The sequence below is a fragment of the Notolabrus celidotus genome, chromosome 3 (genome assembly GCF_009762535.1).
Source record: "Notolabrus celidotus isolate fNotCel1 chromosome 3, fNotCel1.pri, whole genome shotgun sequence".
Taxonomy (NCBI): Eukaryota; Metazoa; Chordata; class Actinopteri; order Labriformes; family Labridae; genus Notolabrus; species Notolabrus celidotus.
In genome coordinates, this window is record NC_048274.1 from 40,017,734 (window position 1) to 40,035,674 (window position 17,941).

Genomic DNA, 17,941 nt, shown 5'->3' on the forward strand with positions numbered 1-17,941 from the left:
CCTACAGGTTTTCAGCAAACCTGCAATCTCCTCATTACTTCAAACCATAGACTGTATAAAACCTCTGCCCTGAAACCATGAAGCACATGGTGAAGTGTTTTAAACTGCAGTTCATCAAGTGTCCACTTGAGGCTGGCTGCAGAAACACAGGAAACCACATACACACCCATTCAAAGAGACCATCTTTACAGCAGAAAGAAACATGTTTACAGTCTGGTTCAAAAAACAGCTTGGCTCTACGTAGCTAATGTCTCTATCAGCACACACTGTACGGGGTAGAAGTTTAAGGTGGGGTCAGACTGAGTCTGATCCTGTCTTGGTGTTGGGTCTCGGTTCATAATTTGACATAGAGTGGTCTAGACCTGCTCTGTTTGTAAAAGAGTCTTGGTATAACGTTTGTTGTGATTTGGCGCTATACAAATAAAGATTGATTGACTGATTGATTGATTGATTGATTGATTGATTGATTGATTGATTGATTGATTGACGGGGTGAATTGTTTTCTAACACAGCGGTTCAGAATATATTAAGATTACAAGTTTTTGCCCAAATAAGGACATGACTGACTTGCCAGTTTAGCACCTGGACTCTTCCACTATCATGGAACCATGTGGTAATACATGCAGAATGTGTTTTGACATTGTCTTGCTGAAATATGTAAGGTCTTTCCTGAAAAGAGCATTGTTTGGACAGCAGCATACGTTTACATTGTTAAGCATTAATGGAGCCTTCACAGTAAACTACTCATGCCATTGACCCTGATGCATCCCCATACCATACCAGGGATGCATGATTATCAAATGTTGATTCAACAGGCCACACAAAAGTTTTCCACTTCATCTCAGTCGTTCTTAACTGAGCAGAGAAATTGCTACATTTCTGGATCCGTGCTCACTGACATGGTTTTTGGAAGTGATTTTGAGCACATGCAGTGATTCCCACTTCAGAGTCATGTCTGTTTTTAATGCAGTGCTGCCTCGGGGCCTGAAGATCACATCCATCCACTATCAGTTACCAGCCTTGTCCCTTTTGTTATGGCTGAGTATTGGCTTGACCTGTGCTGCTGGCTGGAGGATCCTGATTGGGGTGCTACTGGAGGATGATGCTAATCAGAAAAGAGCACCTGCCAGCTCAGTGCTCTGAGCACAGCTTGGCAGAAACCTCTTGAAACTGTGCCTCTGATTGCTTGTTGCTGTTCTGTTGAGGACTCTCAAAGCTGTTTGTATCTGACTTTCTGCACACTCAGTTTACCTGAGGATCTGTCTGTTGAGTACTCTAGCTTCAGGTGTGCGGATCTGTTGTTTGGTTTGTTAGTATAGTTAGTTGGGGTTTATTTCCTAATTTTCTTTTGAAACTAAAATGAACACAGAGATCATATGTAAGTTGTATTGTGTTTTCAAACTGAAAATACTGGTGTTTTGTTTTTATTAAGTGATATCTTTGAGCATTTTCGCCTTAAATGTATAGGACAGCTGAAGAGAGAGGACAAGTTGGGAGTAGAGGATGGGGAGGACATGCAGTTAATGGTTGAACCTGGGGCTTCTACCACTAGGGCTATAGCCTCTGTACATGGGGCGCATACTTAGACCGCTAGGCAAACGTGCTCCAAAAATATTGAAGTTAGAACTCAAAATGTTATGATTGGAGTTTGGCTGTGATAAATTATTGTGATAAGTTCTGTATGATGTGTCTCAGACTATAACTACTCCTTTACTATGCCTGAAGTTTGTCTTTAAAAACATCCCTTCTGATTGAATCTTAGTTATGGGGCATACTTTGTGAAATGGTGAATCTCCCCAAAACATTTCTGCCTTTTAACCTCGCTGTCAGGCACCCCATCCTTTGTCACTACTCACCCACTGTACAAGGGATCAGGTCAACTCTCTGGGTCAGTGTTTTATAGAAGAATTCTCAAGGTTACCCCCGTCTCCTGCTGCTGTATCAGAGCATGATTCATTCCATCCTCCTGTCCTGTCCCACCTACTTCTACAGCATGTTATCTGTTTAAATCTGTGAGGTTTGGGCCATTACGTGCATTGCAACCTCACAGAACAGGACATCACACATCCACTAAACACCTACATCACCACACTCCCCCCAGGATGCAGATACAGGGCACCGAGGTATAGAAGTGCTTGCCTGGAGATAAGCCTGATCCCTGCTGCTATAGAGGCCCTGGCCTCACTGAAGGAAGAATTTCCTCAAGGGGACAATAAAGTCTAAAGTTTAAAAGTCTAAAAGAACAGGAAATATGACAAAGCTGTGATGGACACTGTTCACTTAAAAAAAAAAAAAAGATACACGGACTGATCTAATCACCCATAGGAAAATCAATTTAGAGAGGAGATCTGAAGTGTTTAATTTCTGTCTCCTAGACAACAATGTGATCTGTTTGAAAGCAAAATGAGACTATAGCTTATGTCTCCTGATTCTCATTCTTGCCCCAAGAAAAAAGTTGCAAAAAGTCTCAGCTTAGTCTCCCTTTCAGTTCAAAGGGAGATCTTGTTAAAATCTGAAATGATTCTCAGGTATTTCTCAGGTGCTGTGACTCCTTTTGAGCTCAGGTGGAGAAATCAGGGAGCTCTCTCAACTGTCTCAATCTAACCTCATCCATTTGTTTTTGTCAGGCTCAGTTTTTGGGTCTCAAGTTGAGCTCAGATGGAGCAAAGAAAGAGCCTGAGCTCATCTTTTCATCAACATTTATAGTGCCATGCAAAATTAACATTTCAATGGAATTGTCCACAAACTTACAATTCTCATTAAAACATTTGAACCACTTGCAAGATCAGCTATTTAGATGTGAAATGATCTCTTCTTTGACTTCACAGTCTGGTCATTCCTTTACAAGTCTGAAAACAAAACAACTTCACAAAGATTTAGTGGATTTGAGAGAAATTGCAAAAGATAGAGATTTCATCCCAGGTATGACCGACCATTTATTTAAAATATGGACCGCAAAAGGGCTGACCAGATTTATCCAGATTATTACAATTAAAGGGGTGGATTCCTTTGGGTGCTGGTGGCCTAGCCCCACATACAGAGGCTACAGTCCTCGTCGCAGGGGTCGCTGATTCGATTCCCGGCCGGCTGAGCATTTCCTGCATGTCTTCCCCCGCTCACTACTCCCCACATTTCCTGTCTCTCTTCAGCTGTCCTGTCACATAAAGGCAAAAAGGCCAAAAATGAATTTACAAAAAGAGAAGAAAATTAGCCAATAATGAGATCTCTCATTTAAGTCTCAAATAATCAATCAATCAATCAATCTTTATTTGTATCACGCCAAATCACAACAAACGTTATTTCAGGACGCTTTTACAAACAGAGCAGGTCTTGACCACTCTATGTCAAATTATGAACAGAGACCCAACACCAAGACAGGATAAGACTCAGTCGGACCCCACCTTAATCCACCATGAGCATTGCACATCGCAGTATTTAGCTAGTTACAGTGGTGAGGAAAAACTTCCTTTAACAGGCAGAAACCTCGAGCAGAACCAGACTCATGTTAGACAGCCATCATGCCTCGACCGAGTTGGGTCTGGAAAGACAGATAGAGGGGAGTAAGAGAGAGAAGTGATAGTGATGAGACGAGTAGTAGAAGCTGTTGCCGCTGGAGTCCAGCAGGTCCGTATCAGCTGGAGTCCAGCACGTCCTTATCAGCTGGAGTCCAGAACGTCTGCAGCAGGAGGACGTCTACGGCAGCTCAGAGGAATCTACGAGACAGTGGAACTCAGGGACTCCAGAAAGGTCTATGGTTAGTAACTTTAATGGGACAGGGAGAGTTAAAGTAAGTGATGAAGGGGTTGGGGGGAAGGGGGTGAGCTAGGATCCCAGTGTGTCAGTGCGCCAGTTCCCCCGGCAGTCTAAGCCTATAGCACCATAAGACTCATGTCATGGTCTCAACTATTTCTCCTAGTGAATTTTAGGAGAAACTAATGAGAAACAAATGAGAACAATTTGAAACTTGAATGAGGCTGAAGTCAGAATCTCAATTTTGTCTCTGGAGACTCAGAAGAGAAAGCCTTGAGCAGAAAATTTTCCTCTGGGCAAGTCTGTGCATTATTCTAGACATTGTAGGATCCTTTATTTTATCTGATTAATGATACTGACTTCTTTGTTTCTGCTACTCTGTATTAAAACTACTCTATGAAACCATTGCACCTTATCCTCTAATAACAGTGAGTGCTGTTTCAAATGCATCTGATGTGTCACATTTTCACATTTATTATAAATCTCTGACAAACGCAGCTTTGTGTCAAAGATCACCTTCCTCCTTACACAGAGTTCACTCAGAGATTACATGGAGCTTTTGCTTTTGTTGTTCATGGAGATCGGTGGTGATCAAAGTACAACCAGCACAATGTTTGTTTGAAGTTTCAATGATCAGATGGGTGATCGGACATCTGGTCTTCAGTCACCTTGTAATTACACAGATAACATTCAGCTTTCATATCAAGTCCCATGTGAACATGAGCGGTAACTGATCACAGTGAGAACATGAAGACAGGAATGAGCAGGGTGCAGAATAATAAAATGTCTGGTGTGTAACTGCAGGTTTCAGACGGCCGTCTTGATGGGCTCAACATGTTTTTATTTCTGTCTGTGGTTGGAAAGCTGTTGTAACTGTGTGAGGAAAAGATTTGCATCAGAATGATTTAAGACAGACCTCTCAGCATCCAGACTCGCTGACTGCTGACAAATATGCAGCTATGCTCCAATAACCCCAGAGCTCACACACTGCGCAACATCTCACAGGCCAATGCAAATTCAACACACACACACACACACACACACACACACACACACACACATGCACACACGCTTCACACAGCTGATCATCTCAGAGACAAGATGGTGCTCCATGTTCTATGCTATCTACATCACTTGGGTTGTGTATTTTTCTCCAATAAACACAGTCTTAGGGTTATCAGGCAGGACATGTGGAGTGGATCCAGACGACTACAGCATGTTGATGCAAAATGAAGACATCCCAAGACAGAAATGTGTCCTTCTCCCTCCTTTACCAGTCAATCACAAATGCTGCAGAGCTTAGCAAATGTCAGCCGGGAATTCAAGAGGCTACTTGGAGTGCAAGTCATGTCAGGAAGGAATGTGAGAAACTGTTTCTTTTTAAATCACTTATCAGTTTGTTCAAGAGCCATGGCTGGAGAGCAGTGATTTTAGTTCCAAGCAGGAGAAATGCCAGGATCGGCCGGTTCATGTTTACCAGAGAATCAGATCTAAGCTCTGGGATTCCACGCATACTCAAGAGGCTTTAGTGAAGTCATGGAGCTGAGTGAAATAAAGCAACACATTTAGAAGTATATGGGTTATGTTGTTTTTAGAATATAACTGAAGTGAAAAATAACAAATTGTTATTTATATGTTTACTGTGTGTTATCAGTCATAGCTGCTAATCTTCCAGAACTAGCTCAATCAATCAATCAATCAATCAATCAATCAATCAATCAATCAATCAACCAATCAATCAATCAATCAATCAATCTTTATTTGTATAGCGTAAAATCAAGACAAACATTATCTCAAGACTCTTTTACAAACAGAGCAGGTCTAGACCACTTTATGTTAAATTATGAACAGAGACCCAACACCAAGATGGGATCAGATCCAGTCCCCTCTTACTGACAGGAATCAGTCTTATCTCATCTTAATCCACCATGAGCATTGCACCTTGCAGTATTTAGCTAGTTAAAGCGGTGAGGAAAAAAAATGGTTCTGTGACAAGTGCAGCCCGCCCATCTGTAGCACCTACAGCCATAACACCTATACTCAGGACAGTGCTGGTGTAACAGTAGTGATGGATAATAGTAGTAGTAGTAGTAGTAGTAGTAGTAGTAGTAGTAGTAGTAGCTGTTGTAGCCGAAGCCCGGCGGAGTCTGAAAGTACAGCATTTTCTGAAACTGCCTGCTCCTGAAAATTAAGTAATGTAAAATCATGGACTCCAAACTCCCTCAAGCATGGAAGGACATTAAATGCAAACTAAAAACTTTGATCAAACTATAGAGAACCCGTAAATCTCCTCCAACCAGAGTCATTATTATTGACCAAACCATCTTCACATAGGCAAACAAGGGACTTTAATCAAGTGCTTAATAAAGTCATGAAGTACTAGTTCTCCTCTTGAGCCATCTCATCACTATCACCGCTCCCTCTCTCTCTCTTATTCTCCTCTATCCCTCTTTCCAACCCCAACTCAGTTGAGGCAGATGTGTGTCTAACATGAGTCTGGTCCTGCTCGAGGTTTCTGCCTGTTAAAGGAAGTTTGTCCTTGCCACTGTGACTAGCTAAATACTGATTTATTAATATGAGATCAGACTGAGTCCTGTCAGTAAGAGGGGACTGGATCATATCCTGTCTTGGTGTTGGGTCTGTGTTCATAATTTGACATAGAGTGGTCTAGACCTGCTCTGTTTGTAAAAGAGTCTTGAGATAGTGTTCGTTGTTTTTTGGTGCTATACAAATAAAGATTGATTGATTGATTGAAATACAGATGACCACCCTGGCCTTTTCAGAATACCACCCACAGAGAGCATGTTTTATTAAAGGCACTATAAGGAGTTTTTCACCAGCTGAGAAACAGACTGAAACCAACACTGATGCCTCTTTATGGCCTACAAAAGCAAACAAAACCATAAACAACAACACCGATACCTTCTCTGTTGTCATTTTAATGCCTTATGCCACTCAGTGGGGGTAGGTGTCAGACCACATGATTGACATTTGACTTTAGAAACACCCTTTTTCGGCTGTTCTCATGGCAAATAGTCACATTGAGTGATACATCTGCCTGTTAAAAGACAGCAGGGTGAGGTTTTTGTTGAAAACACTACTTTTGCATGTACAGAACAAGAGAGAAGAGGTATCACTTTGTCCACAATGGGGTGCCAAAATTGATATAAATCAAAAGTTCCTCACAGCAGCTTTAAATACTTCTTGGACGTATTTTGTTTGGGGCGTTTAGTACAATGTCCTGTGGCATCTTTTCCTGCCCTTTGTAAACTGGAGCGCTGGATGCATTTGACTCTTCTTCTGATCTGATCAGAGGAAGGAGAAGGCTTCTGTAGTCCCTGCAGAGACTCCAACTGCTCACTCACTAAACTTGAACAAAGTACCCTGGATTCAAATTCAACTCTAACTGTATTTATGTAACTAAATTAGATCAGTGATTAAAAAGAAGCAATTTCACTTGCAAAAGTAGGATAATGCTCACCTAAGCCAGAGCCATACCCTGTGATTCTTGTTTTGATTACTTTCATCACACATTGAGGATCAAAATGATTCTGTTGGCTTTCAAAAAGTGCCTGAACAATTTAAAAACCACAGCTGTGAGTGTAAGACATGTATTCAATTGGAATTTATTGTCACAAGCACAACTTATTTCACAAAAATAATGGGTCACATTTTCACAATTTATACAGGTCTAAAACTCAATGTACAATTAACAGGCTAACTAAATGCTAATAGTTTAATATGTTCTCACATTGCACACAATATCATTGAAACCTACACAAAACATGGACTGTGGGAAAGTAATACAAGGTGACATAAAAATCACATTATTTACAAAAACATTGATTTAACATCTTTAGCAAAAGGACTCTAATGTCTGTTCAAGGTTCTCCCATCTATCCTTCAGAGACATAATACAATCTATCATGTAAAAGCTCCCCCACTAAAAAGTACTGTTCAGTCTCTTTAGAAATGAGAGATAAGTAGGTAATAACTCAAACAGCCAGAGCTGAGAAACACCAAATACACTAGTAAATACTGCGCTTTGCTTGGATGGCATGGCGGTTTTTCCCTTTTAAAGCAGGCTGGTGAAATGAACGGTTAGTTTAATGAAGTGCACTTTGAGCTTTTTCTTCATTTACACAGAAAATCCTTCACTACTGGCATCAAATGTTGCTCACTTCAGAACTCACTTTGCTCTGGACGTCAATACATACAGTACAGGTTACATGACAGGAGTGATGGAGAGAGTGAGGACAGCAGCGTCTTCTTTTCTCCTGCTGCTGTTTGTCAGGGTCAGCGAGAAAGGACGTACAACACTGAGACAGATCGTCATGTGTGTGTGTGGGAACATGTAGTGCCGGGACATCAATAGTTTGTGGGCTGATGCTCTCGTACTGCTCGATATAGTGGTCTTACTGTAGTGTGAGTAAATTAGATCTTGTATGAACTGACACCAAGGGCCTGAGCATGAATGAAGATTTCAAAGCTACACATACATACAGTGAGCTGACTCACATCTAGGTTATCCACTTTGGACCCATGTTTACTCGTGGTCTTTATAAACTTATATGTACACATCTATGAAGCCAACACAGTAGAATGTAGAATTTGTCATAAAAAATAAAGAATAGCCACAAGATTTTATTTTCATTGTGGACAGTTACTTTTCAGCATCAGAAGCTTTCACTCTTAACCTTCTGCCAGTGTTGGAGAGTGGAGGGGAGCACTAAGAAAGACCCGTTTCACAAAAACCTGCACGCTAACAAGAGACTTCTGTCACACTTCCAGCTGACTGACCAGCTCGTGTCTAAAGTCTCTGAACCTGCACAGCTACAACACAGACTGAGAGTCATTCTGTTCCTCTCTTCCTGAACCAGGAAGGAGAACTTGAACCTTAAACCCCCAAAACCTAGTGTAACTGACCTGGATCATCACACATGTGCATGTGTCTTCTTGGGCAATAATTCTGCAGCTTTGGGATATTTTCTGGGCTGCCCATGAAGGCCAGCAATAACCTTCTTTCTGATAACTATATGCAACAATAACCAATATTAAAATTAAAAAACTAACTTTCATAATCTTCTATTACAATGATGAAGAATACATGATGTTAATGTTCGTTTTATTTCTTTGTCACTTTCAGGGACAAAGCCATTTCTGCCACCTGATGAGAATCCTTCATGTCTTCAAAGAGAAGCTGGAATTACCTTCATGTCTTTTCACATTTAATATTGTTTAGATGACTGTGCAGTGCAACACTGTCACCTAAATATCAACACCTCCACTAAGAACAAAATAGTTATAGTATCTATAAATTATTCCAGTTTAATTTCCAGTTTGTCTGAAAAATGAGGTATGCTTACAGTCTGCATAAAACATGTTGAAGAGGAAAAGACAGGAAGCTGTCATAGACGACCTGACCTTTAACTGAAGATGCCTCTGTGCATGAACCCTGCTGAGGGACTGCAAATGTCAGAGGTAATGTACATTGCCCTGAAGCAATGATTGTTAGCATAACATCTACAGACTCTACATCGAAATGTCGAGTCAACGTGACAAGTTTTCTGCTTTTCACTTTGTCTCCCAAGATGAATCGACCAATCACAAATCAGCAGCCTTCTGTGTCCACAGGAAAAAACAGTCAGCATGGAGAGCAAAAGCAGGAGGAAGACATCCCTACTCTCACCTGTGGTAATCTGCTGATGATTATATACAGCATTCAGTGTTTTACCCTTACACGTTGAGAGGAGGGGCCTACATGATATGAGACAGGTGGAGTGAATATGATGGTTGATTAGAGTATCTACAGGTGCAGTAGGGTTGTGTTATCGTTGTTGGAGTGGTCTTATTGTTAACATAAGTAGCCTTGGTGATGTGTGTGAAAAGAGTGTATATGCAGTGGTTGTAATGTATGTGTGAGTATAATTTGTATAAGACTTCAGCATAACACTGAAGCACTAGAGGGGACCACTGCGTACCTAATCCACTGCATACAGCCTTTTTAGATCCACAGATGAACTGTTACTGAACCTACTTCTGGTTGCTCCTTACTGAGACCTGAGACCTGAACTGAGACCTACCTGAGAACAGGTGAACTGTACTACTCCGGTGGACGTCCCTGACCGAGAAGTGACTGTGTACATGGCGGACGTGTCAGACTGGCATTACCTCAAAGCTGGCCTGCGACCACAGAGACGTATTGTATCATCAGAAAATGATAGACGATGAGTGCTGATTGGTTCAGAAACTGATGAGAGCGTAATTACTTGTAGCTTAATATTTCTGCTCAGATGTGATTACTCCGTCCTCAAAACAGACCCTAACATAATCTAACAGACAAGGACAAAGACAACAGCGGACAATCATGCAGTTCTGTACATTATGGGGTGTAGTGTATCCAGCCCTTGGTACAATCATAAGTTTTGGTCATCTTCAAACATGAATGTAGACATATCTATAATCAACTGACTGACCACCTCTGGTCATGAACGTCTAACCTCACACTCTCTGTTCAAAGAGCGTGAGTCTAAAGAGCTCACACACTGATGTTCCTTCATTCTGACAGCAGGGTTCCTCCTTGCAGTGTTGATGTGTGTATGTTTACAGATACATACCAAAGGCATTGCAGCCAAAGCGTTTATGGACCGTGTTTCTGTATGTGTGCAAATGACAGGTGCACCCAGACATTGACCATGCTGCACATCAGATGTGTCTGGGTTGTCTAGCAATTTACAAAGATGAGACAACATGAGAGATGAACGTCAGTCCTGTTCTGAGCGGGAGATCAATGAAAGTGGGGGACGGGGGGAGGTTACTCAGAGAAGGGCGGGAACATGCCGAGGTCAGCAAAGTCTTCAATGTTGTAGTTGGCTGTTCCCTGGGTGGGATCACCGGCCATGGGTAACATGTCCTGCCAAAGAGAAGAGAGGTTGAGCTCACGATTGTGCTGGAGAAAAACAGTTTTCATCAGATGAGTGCTCACATGTCGGCATGAATGTTTCTCTGTGTGTGTGTGTGTGTGTGTGTCACCTGGAAGACTTCTGTCTGACTGGGGTTGGGGTGTGTGTGCTGTTCTCCAGCCTGCTGAGAGTGATGCTGATTCTGCCACTGGGACCAGACCTCACTAGGACGACCCTGGAACTGGGCTCCACTCTGACCGCTCTCACCAGACACATCTGGCAACAAAAACAGGATCAAACATGGGGCCGGCTCTGCAAAGATCAAGGCCAGCTAATGTCTGCAATGAAAGCAACTCTGTTTTAATAGCCCTGCCACTGTCAACACTGAAATGGCCTCAGGGCTGTTATCTTTGAAAGATACTTTTCATCTTTCAGTGGATGCTCTTCATTTCCAAAAATATATGCACCTATCAAATGTGATGCCAGCATTACCTTTCAAATAAAGTTGGGACAGGGACAACAAATCCCTGAAAATGTTGTGAAATGCACAAAAAAAAAACACCTAATGAATATCTCCCAACTAACTGAATCAATTTGCAACAAGTTAGTAGCATGACTGGGTATATGAAAGATACACTAAAAGATAACAGGGACGATGTAAGAGGTTAATCACTCTGTGAGAGACTGCTGTACAAATAGTTCAACAGTTTCAGAATAGTGTTCCTCAGAGTAAAAGGACAAAGAGTTATTATATTTCATCATCTACAGTTCATCACATTGTTACAAGAGTCAAAGAATCTGAAGACATCTAAAAAGAGACAAGGACCAAAACCAAGACTGGATCGACCTGATCTTTAAGCACTCAGGCATCCCTGCATTAAAAACAGACATGACTCTGTAGTGGAAGTCACTGCATGGGCTCAAAATCACTTCAAAAGTCTGTTTAAGATGGACTGGGGGGAAGTGGAAAACTGTCCTGTGGTCTGATGGATCACAATTTGTCAAGACAATACCAAACCACATCCTGCAAGTATTACAGACATGACTCTGTAGCAGAAGTCACTGCATGGACTCAAAATCACTTCCACTGTTAACACATTTCATCACTGCATTCTGGACATTTGAAATTCAAATGTTATTGATACTGACATCAGAAAGGGGGCCAAAGGCTAGAATTGAACCTGGGTCCCCTGATATATGGGCACAGAACTTAACCATTAGGCTAAATCTGCACCCGATATAATTATTTTGAATTAATTTACCCCAAAAAAATTAACTTTTATGATTCTAAGTTATTGATATCACCTGTGGTCTGTCAGAGGAAATATGTATACATTTTAAACATCTTCTTTAAACTGACAGAGAAAAATCTTTAATTTGGTGAGCCTACAGTGTAAACCAGCTGTTTAGTTACTTCACAACCATAGTATGATTTAGCATAGGTCTGAAGGTTTTGGGAGTAATCTGTAGCTTTATTTGCTGTTGGATAACAGCAGGAGACCAGCTGCTCTGCTTCCCAGCATACACTCACAGGGCAGTGAGTCGGTCACAAATAATGATGACTGATCAGAAGAAATGACTGAGTAGAAGCACTGCAGCCTCTGTTTCATCATCTGGTTTCCAACATTCAGAGGCTTCTGCAGCAGAATTCATTCCGTCTCAAACTATTCTAAATGAACACAACCTACCCTACCCTACCCCCCCACACACATACACACCTGTACCAAGCAGGTTAATGTCTCAGTAGATCATCTAGTTATAATTGAGGAACAAACATGTAAACAGGCGTGCTCACCAAAAGCTGTGCTGCGGTTCGTCAGTCCTGAGTAGGCGTTTCCGCTTGGAGAAGAAGTGGTCGGGGACGACAGTGGACTGTAGGAGGCTGGATCAGTCTGGTAGCTGTGACCAGAACCGATCCCAAATGGACTGGACTGGGCTTTACTCGACTGTAGAGCACAAACACAGATATTAAGAAAGTGAGCGTATGAGGGACACGGCTGTACAGTCTGTTCTACTTTCACTCCAACATGATATACAATGAACAGGTCAGTACAGTTAGCTAACCATGATAACAATTATGATCAACTCAGACATAGAAGGCTTCAACATCATCGTGATTTAGTCAAATGAGGTGATATACATTTCATACACACGGATCATGAGTCAGCTAAAGTACAAATAATTGACCTCTTCCTTGTGTTTTCTCACCTGACAGTTACTGACACAGAATCACACAAACAGAAAACATGGCAATGTAAAATGTAAACAGTCTTAGCAGCCAATATACTTCCTGTGTGAAGCAGCTGTGAGAAAGTTTTTAAAAGATGTTCAAGGAAAACAAATAATGTGTTTATGTGGCCAATGGTGCCTTTTTTTAGGTGTAGGTGAGCTACAGCTCAAAGCTTACTGTGAAAACATGCCTGCTTTGAAAAAAACAATACTTAAAGGGAAAGTATAGAGGGTTAGAGACCAGAAGATCCACAACATCTCATTCTAACTTTGAGAGGAGTTTTATAACTCTGAACAGTAGAATCCCTAACGGTCATTTTATCTTTCACAGCAGCAGTAAGAGGTAAAGAGATGGAGCTGCATCAAAGGTTTCTGATTATGAGAAATAGGTCTTTTCTTCCTGCAGTGGTCAGACTTTATAACCAATGACAATAACCTCAAGTGCAGTATTTCCCCCGTCTGTTTATTAACTTGCAATAATTACCCATCCCTCTTTTCTTACATGTGCAATACGTTTTTCTACTCATCTTCTCAGTTCTGTTCTGTACATTGTTTTATACTATGCTACAAGTCTGTGCACATTTTCACCACGTCATTGGTTTTGTAAATATTCTTATTTAGTTATACGTCGTAAGATATGTTTATTTCTACTTCTTTAACTTTAATTGCTAATAACTTTTTAATAATTGATATTTGATAAGCTCTTGTTTGCTTTATACTGTTTTGCACTGTCTACTTTGCTGCTGTAACACTTAAATTTCCCCGTTATGGGACGAATAAAGGATCATCTTATCTTATCTTATCTTAATATTGAAAAAACAGAGCAGTGTTTTGTTTTTTCAGAATGAGCATTAAGTGGTTTTAATGTGTAGGATGATATCTGATGCAGTGGCTTTGATTTTGGGAGGAGAGGTTAATAAACAGCACTGTGAGTGAGGACTGAAATGTCCAATCATCCCAATTAACCAATGGTCTGGAAGCTTTACAAGGTTTTCCATAACAGAGATGACCAGCAATGAAAAGCTGCATACCCTCTATATGAGCAACATCGCATGAGAAGAAGCCCTGCTATGATTTGGTCTGCGTGCTGGAGATAATCACAGCTGTGCTAATAGTCAGTGGAACAGAACAACCCTGAGTGTGGTGGAGTTATATAGAAGCAAACAGTGCCAGTGATGATGTGCTATGTTTCTGCTTTTGTCCAATCAGATTACTTCGTCTGGGTTTCTGTGCCAACACAACTATGTGCAAACTAACCCAGTTTTTTAAGCTTTATTAGATCAGTGACAGAGCAAAATGGGAAAGTCTACTTTGAGGTTTAAATTCTTCCATGTGTATAACTATTATTAAGGAAAAGTTCAACTTTGCAGTTTTGAAACATTAATAACTGTAATTCTAAGGCTGAGGCCAAATGTGGGAAAGCAGAGAAGGCTCACAGCCAGGTACTGTCTCATTCAAAGCAAACTGTAAAAGAAAGAAAACAGTGCAAACATGATTTTCTACAAATACGTTGTAGCAGTTAAAACTGGGACAGAAGCCATGTGATAAAGGTAGCAGCCAGTTGAGCCTCTGTTTCTACTTTGTGCAAAATAACAAATGGAAACAAAAACAGTTTTAACCATTCTGCGGGGGAGGCTGTGGTACATTTTTCAATGATCAAAAAAAGCATCTGAGTGATTCACAACATAACAATCCAATTACTTCTAGACTGAGATTTCCTCACTTCTTTGATTCAATCCTGCAGTCAAAAATATCAGACCTAACACATCACAAGGTTGTGTTTTTGTTTAAAATGACTTCAAGATGACTTTCCGGTACAATCCTCCACTATTCCTCCAAAACAACCCACTGATACCAGGAACTGTTTTTGTCAAAGAGGGAGCTGAATGCAAGATCAGCGGGTTCTCCCATGCTCTGCATGACACATGGTCCATTCTTACTGGAGCCAGTGACAACACTCAAATGGATCTTCCACTCATATCACCTGGCTGCAATTATTGTGATATATTTAGATGTTATTGCTGAAAAACAACAAGTTCAGTCGCATGCGATGTCATGCAGCAGTGTGTGTGAAGGATGAATAAGCCTGTCAGCAAACATATGCTTAGCACCATATGTGATATATCAACACAGTTATAAAACATGGCGTAGATGGCAAGCCAACCCCAACACGGTCGAGGCAGATGGCTGTTTAACATGAGTCTGGTTCTGCTGGAGGTTTCTGCCTGTTAAAGGAAGTTTTCCCTTGCCACTGCTACTAGGTAAATACTGCCAGGTATAATTTGACATAGAGTGGTCTAGTGCTGCTCTGTTTGTAAAAGTGTCTTGAGATAACATTTGTTGTGATTTTGCGCTATACAAATAAAGATTGATTGATTGATTTTATGAAAGATGAATAAGCCTGTCAACAAACATAGGCTTAGCACAACTTTATATACCCACACACACTTATAAAACATGGCATGGAAGGCAAGTCCATGTATTGATTATTAACATAGGTGAAAGTCTGGGTATGGTAGATGGCATTTATATGTGTGCACACGTCTGTTACCTGTCCAGAGAAGGGGGGTCGGTTGCCGGACCATGCCACCTGACCTGGGTTGAGCTGTCTGGTGATCTGTGCCAGGTTCTGACTGGATGAGCCCGACTGCTGAATATCGTTCACACCCGGGACATGGATCACAGAGGAACTTTGTGCACACACATGAAAAACAAAACAGTCAATGACTAAGCTCTGAGCAGACTTCCCTTTTCTCCAAAGAGCACCAATATCATCACATCAGAGACTTATGCAAATGAGTAACAGATGTAACTTGTTGGGGACACATACCTGAAGCTTTTTCCAGAGTGTCCCTGCTGGAAGGGAGAGCTCTGAGAGTAGAGCTGCTGCCCTCCAGCTGTAGATGAGGGCACCATCATCTTCTTATCTCCAGCTGCACCACAGACATCCCAGTCAGTGATATAAAGTTAACATGGAGGAGTGAGAGAAGTGAGAGATAAATATTAAAGATAAATGCAAAGCTATCCCATAGACAGTCAGGATGTAAATATGTGGTGCATGGGTGTGTGTGTGTGTGTGTGTGTGTGTGTGTGCCTTACAGCCAGAGATGCTGGTGTACATCTCAGTAAAGCGTGGATCTCTCTCCTGCGAGAACAGGGCTTCTGTCTTGTCGATGTTCTTCCCTGCTTCATGCACTCCGCTGTTAACGCTGGCCACAGGAACCTGAGGACGGGGTGGGGAGCATCTAAAAACTATTGTCCAATACTTCACATGAACTGTTGCTAAATGTAAGTAATTCAAACTTTATCATCTGGGATCGGAATTGAAGCTACAGAGTTTGAAGAAGACGTCCTTCTAACCAGATGAATCTGGTCAGAGAGGGTTACCTGAGAGAGATCATAGGCGGTCAGTCCATCTCTTTGGTGAACCTCCAGCTCTGCCTGCTGCTGCTGCTGAAGCTGCCTGCAAAGACAAAACCCAACAAGAGTGCAGCATGAGTCTGGTCCTGCTGGAGGTTTCTGCCTGTTAAAGGAAGTTTGTCCTTGCCACTGTAACTTGCTAAATGCTGCAAAGTGCTCTGCTCATGGTGGATTAAGATGAGATCAGACTGAGTCCTGTCTGTAAGATGGGACTGGATCTTATCCTGTAACATAGAGTACGGTCTAGACCTGCTCTGTTTGGAAAGTGTCTTGAGATAACATTTGTTGTGAATTGTTGCTATATAAAGATTGACATTGAGATTGTTACTAACATATTTCAATCAACATAACACAGTATCATGAACCTACTTGACGTTGGTATTGGTGCATATGATGTACTCAATCTCATCAGAGTATGGGTTCTGGAAGGTGAAGCTGCTGGTCCGGATCAGCATCCATTCCCTGTTCTTCATCCGGAAGCGATACATAACAGAAAGGACCTGACCCTTCAACTTCACTACCTGCAGAGGGGAGAGGTAAAGAAGAGAGGAACAAACAGATTTGATTTCTGTTTCTAATATGTTTAAGTGGAAAGTTATGGGTCTGGAAGTGATGAGCAGAGATTGAAACTAGGTGTAAAAAAGCTGTACAAGGTTGTAGTCCTATTATAGTCTTAGATTTGTAGTTTACTTGAGAGTATCTGTTCTATTCATGTCAAACTCATAAGCTTTTACAGATTTGGTTGCTTGTATTTTATTGTTATTAGTTATCATTGTCATTTCTTTGATAGAAGCTAGGTCTCTGACAATTTCCAACAGATCAAAGACTTTCTATCCGCAGGAACCCCGGAGCATCTTTGACAAGTCTGCTCTGTGAACAACAACAATGCACATTGCTTCCCATTTATCTTGTAGCCTGGTTTGACAACCCTATCCAGTCTTTTTAACCAATGTATCTGAAAAGAGCTACTTGATTTTACTTACATGTAGGGTTGTTTGCTCAAAAAAATAGAAAATACATTAGATTTTTTCCCCCATTTCTCTTCTTCTATATATCCCAAGCAGGAATCAAACCTTTCCTACCTGTTGGAAACTTTCTCTCAGATGACTCTGGTCCTCAGGGTGGCAGAACTCAAGAATATCTTTCCCCAGCAGGTCCTACAAGACAATTTAAAGTTAATAAGAATCCATGGTCAAGAAAGAAAAGTGTCAAATAAACAGATGAAAACATGACAGTGGCTTTTTTTGTTTATTCCTTTTTCTCATTTTATAATGGCATAAATAGAACAAATGTTATGTCACAATTCTTAAATGCTACACTGTCGGACAGATTTGAAAGAGGATGCATGTACTCTGCAATTTGCAGATCCACCTAAACACAATGATAAAACCTTAAAGGGTGTTGATCTCCTTTCTAACTCTGAAATCAAAGAAACAGCCTTGAATGCTGATTTATAACTGGACTGTTTTCATTTTTGACCTTCTTGAACTGAATTAAACGATTTCTTCAGCTAAACCATCAACCTGCCTCTAAGACCTGATTCCAACTAAGCTGCCGAAGCAAGTCCTTCCTCAACCAACTGGTAATATGCAATGTACTTACATATCTCATCTACATATCTATAGGATACAGCTATAGGA

At 41.1% G+C, this 17,941-nt stretch overlaps 1 protein-coding gene across 2 annotated transcripts in view; it reads right to left on the bottom strand.

Annotated features, from left to right (window-relative positions):
• Positions 1 to 7,358: 7,358 nt before the first annotated feature.
• arnt2 (aryl-hydrocarbon receptor nuclear translocator 2) overlaps positions 7,359 to 17,941 on the bottom strand; it is a 33,091-nt gene continuing 22,508 nt past the window's right edge. Inside the window, exons 12-20 of one of the 2 annotated variants that reach the window (XM_034680649.1) lie at positions 17,384 to 17,458; positions 16,671 to 16,822; positions 16,269 to 16,344; positions 15,981 to 16,104; positions 15,712 to 15,814; positions 15,433 to 15,571; positions 12,448 to 12,598; positions 10,783 to 10,928; positions 7,359 to 10,663 (exon numbers count right to left, since the gene is read on the bottom strand). In XM_034680649.1, coding sequence (XP_034536540.1) covers positions 10,565 to 10,663; positions 10,783 to 10,928; positions 12,448 to 12,598; positions 15,433 to 15,571; positions 15,712 to 15,814; positions 15,981 to 16,104; positions 16,269 to 16,344; positions 16,671 to 16,822; positions 17,384 to 17,458 — 1,065 coding nt within the window. In that variant the 3' untranslated portion in view covers positions 7,359 to 10,564. The remainder of the gene's footprint in view (positions 10,664 to 10,782; positions 10,929 to 12,447; positions 12,599 to 15,432; positions 15,572 to 15,711; positions 15,815 to 15,980; positions 16,105 to 16,268; positions 16,345 to 16,670; positions 16,823 to 17,383; positions 17,459 to 17,941) is intronic. The other variant, XM_034680650.1, reaches the window with a different exon arrangement.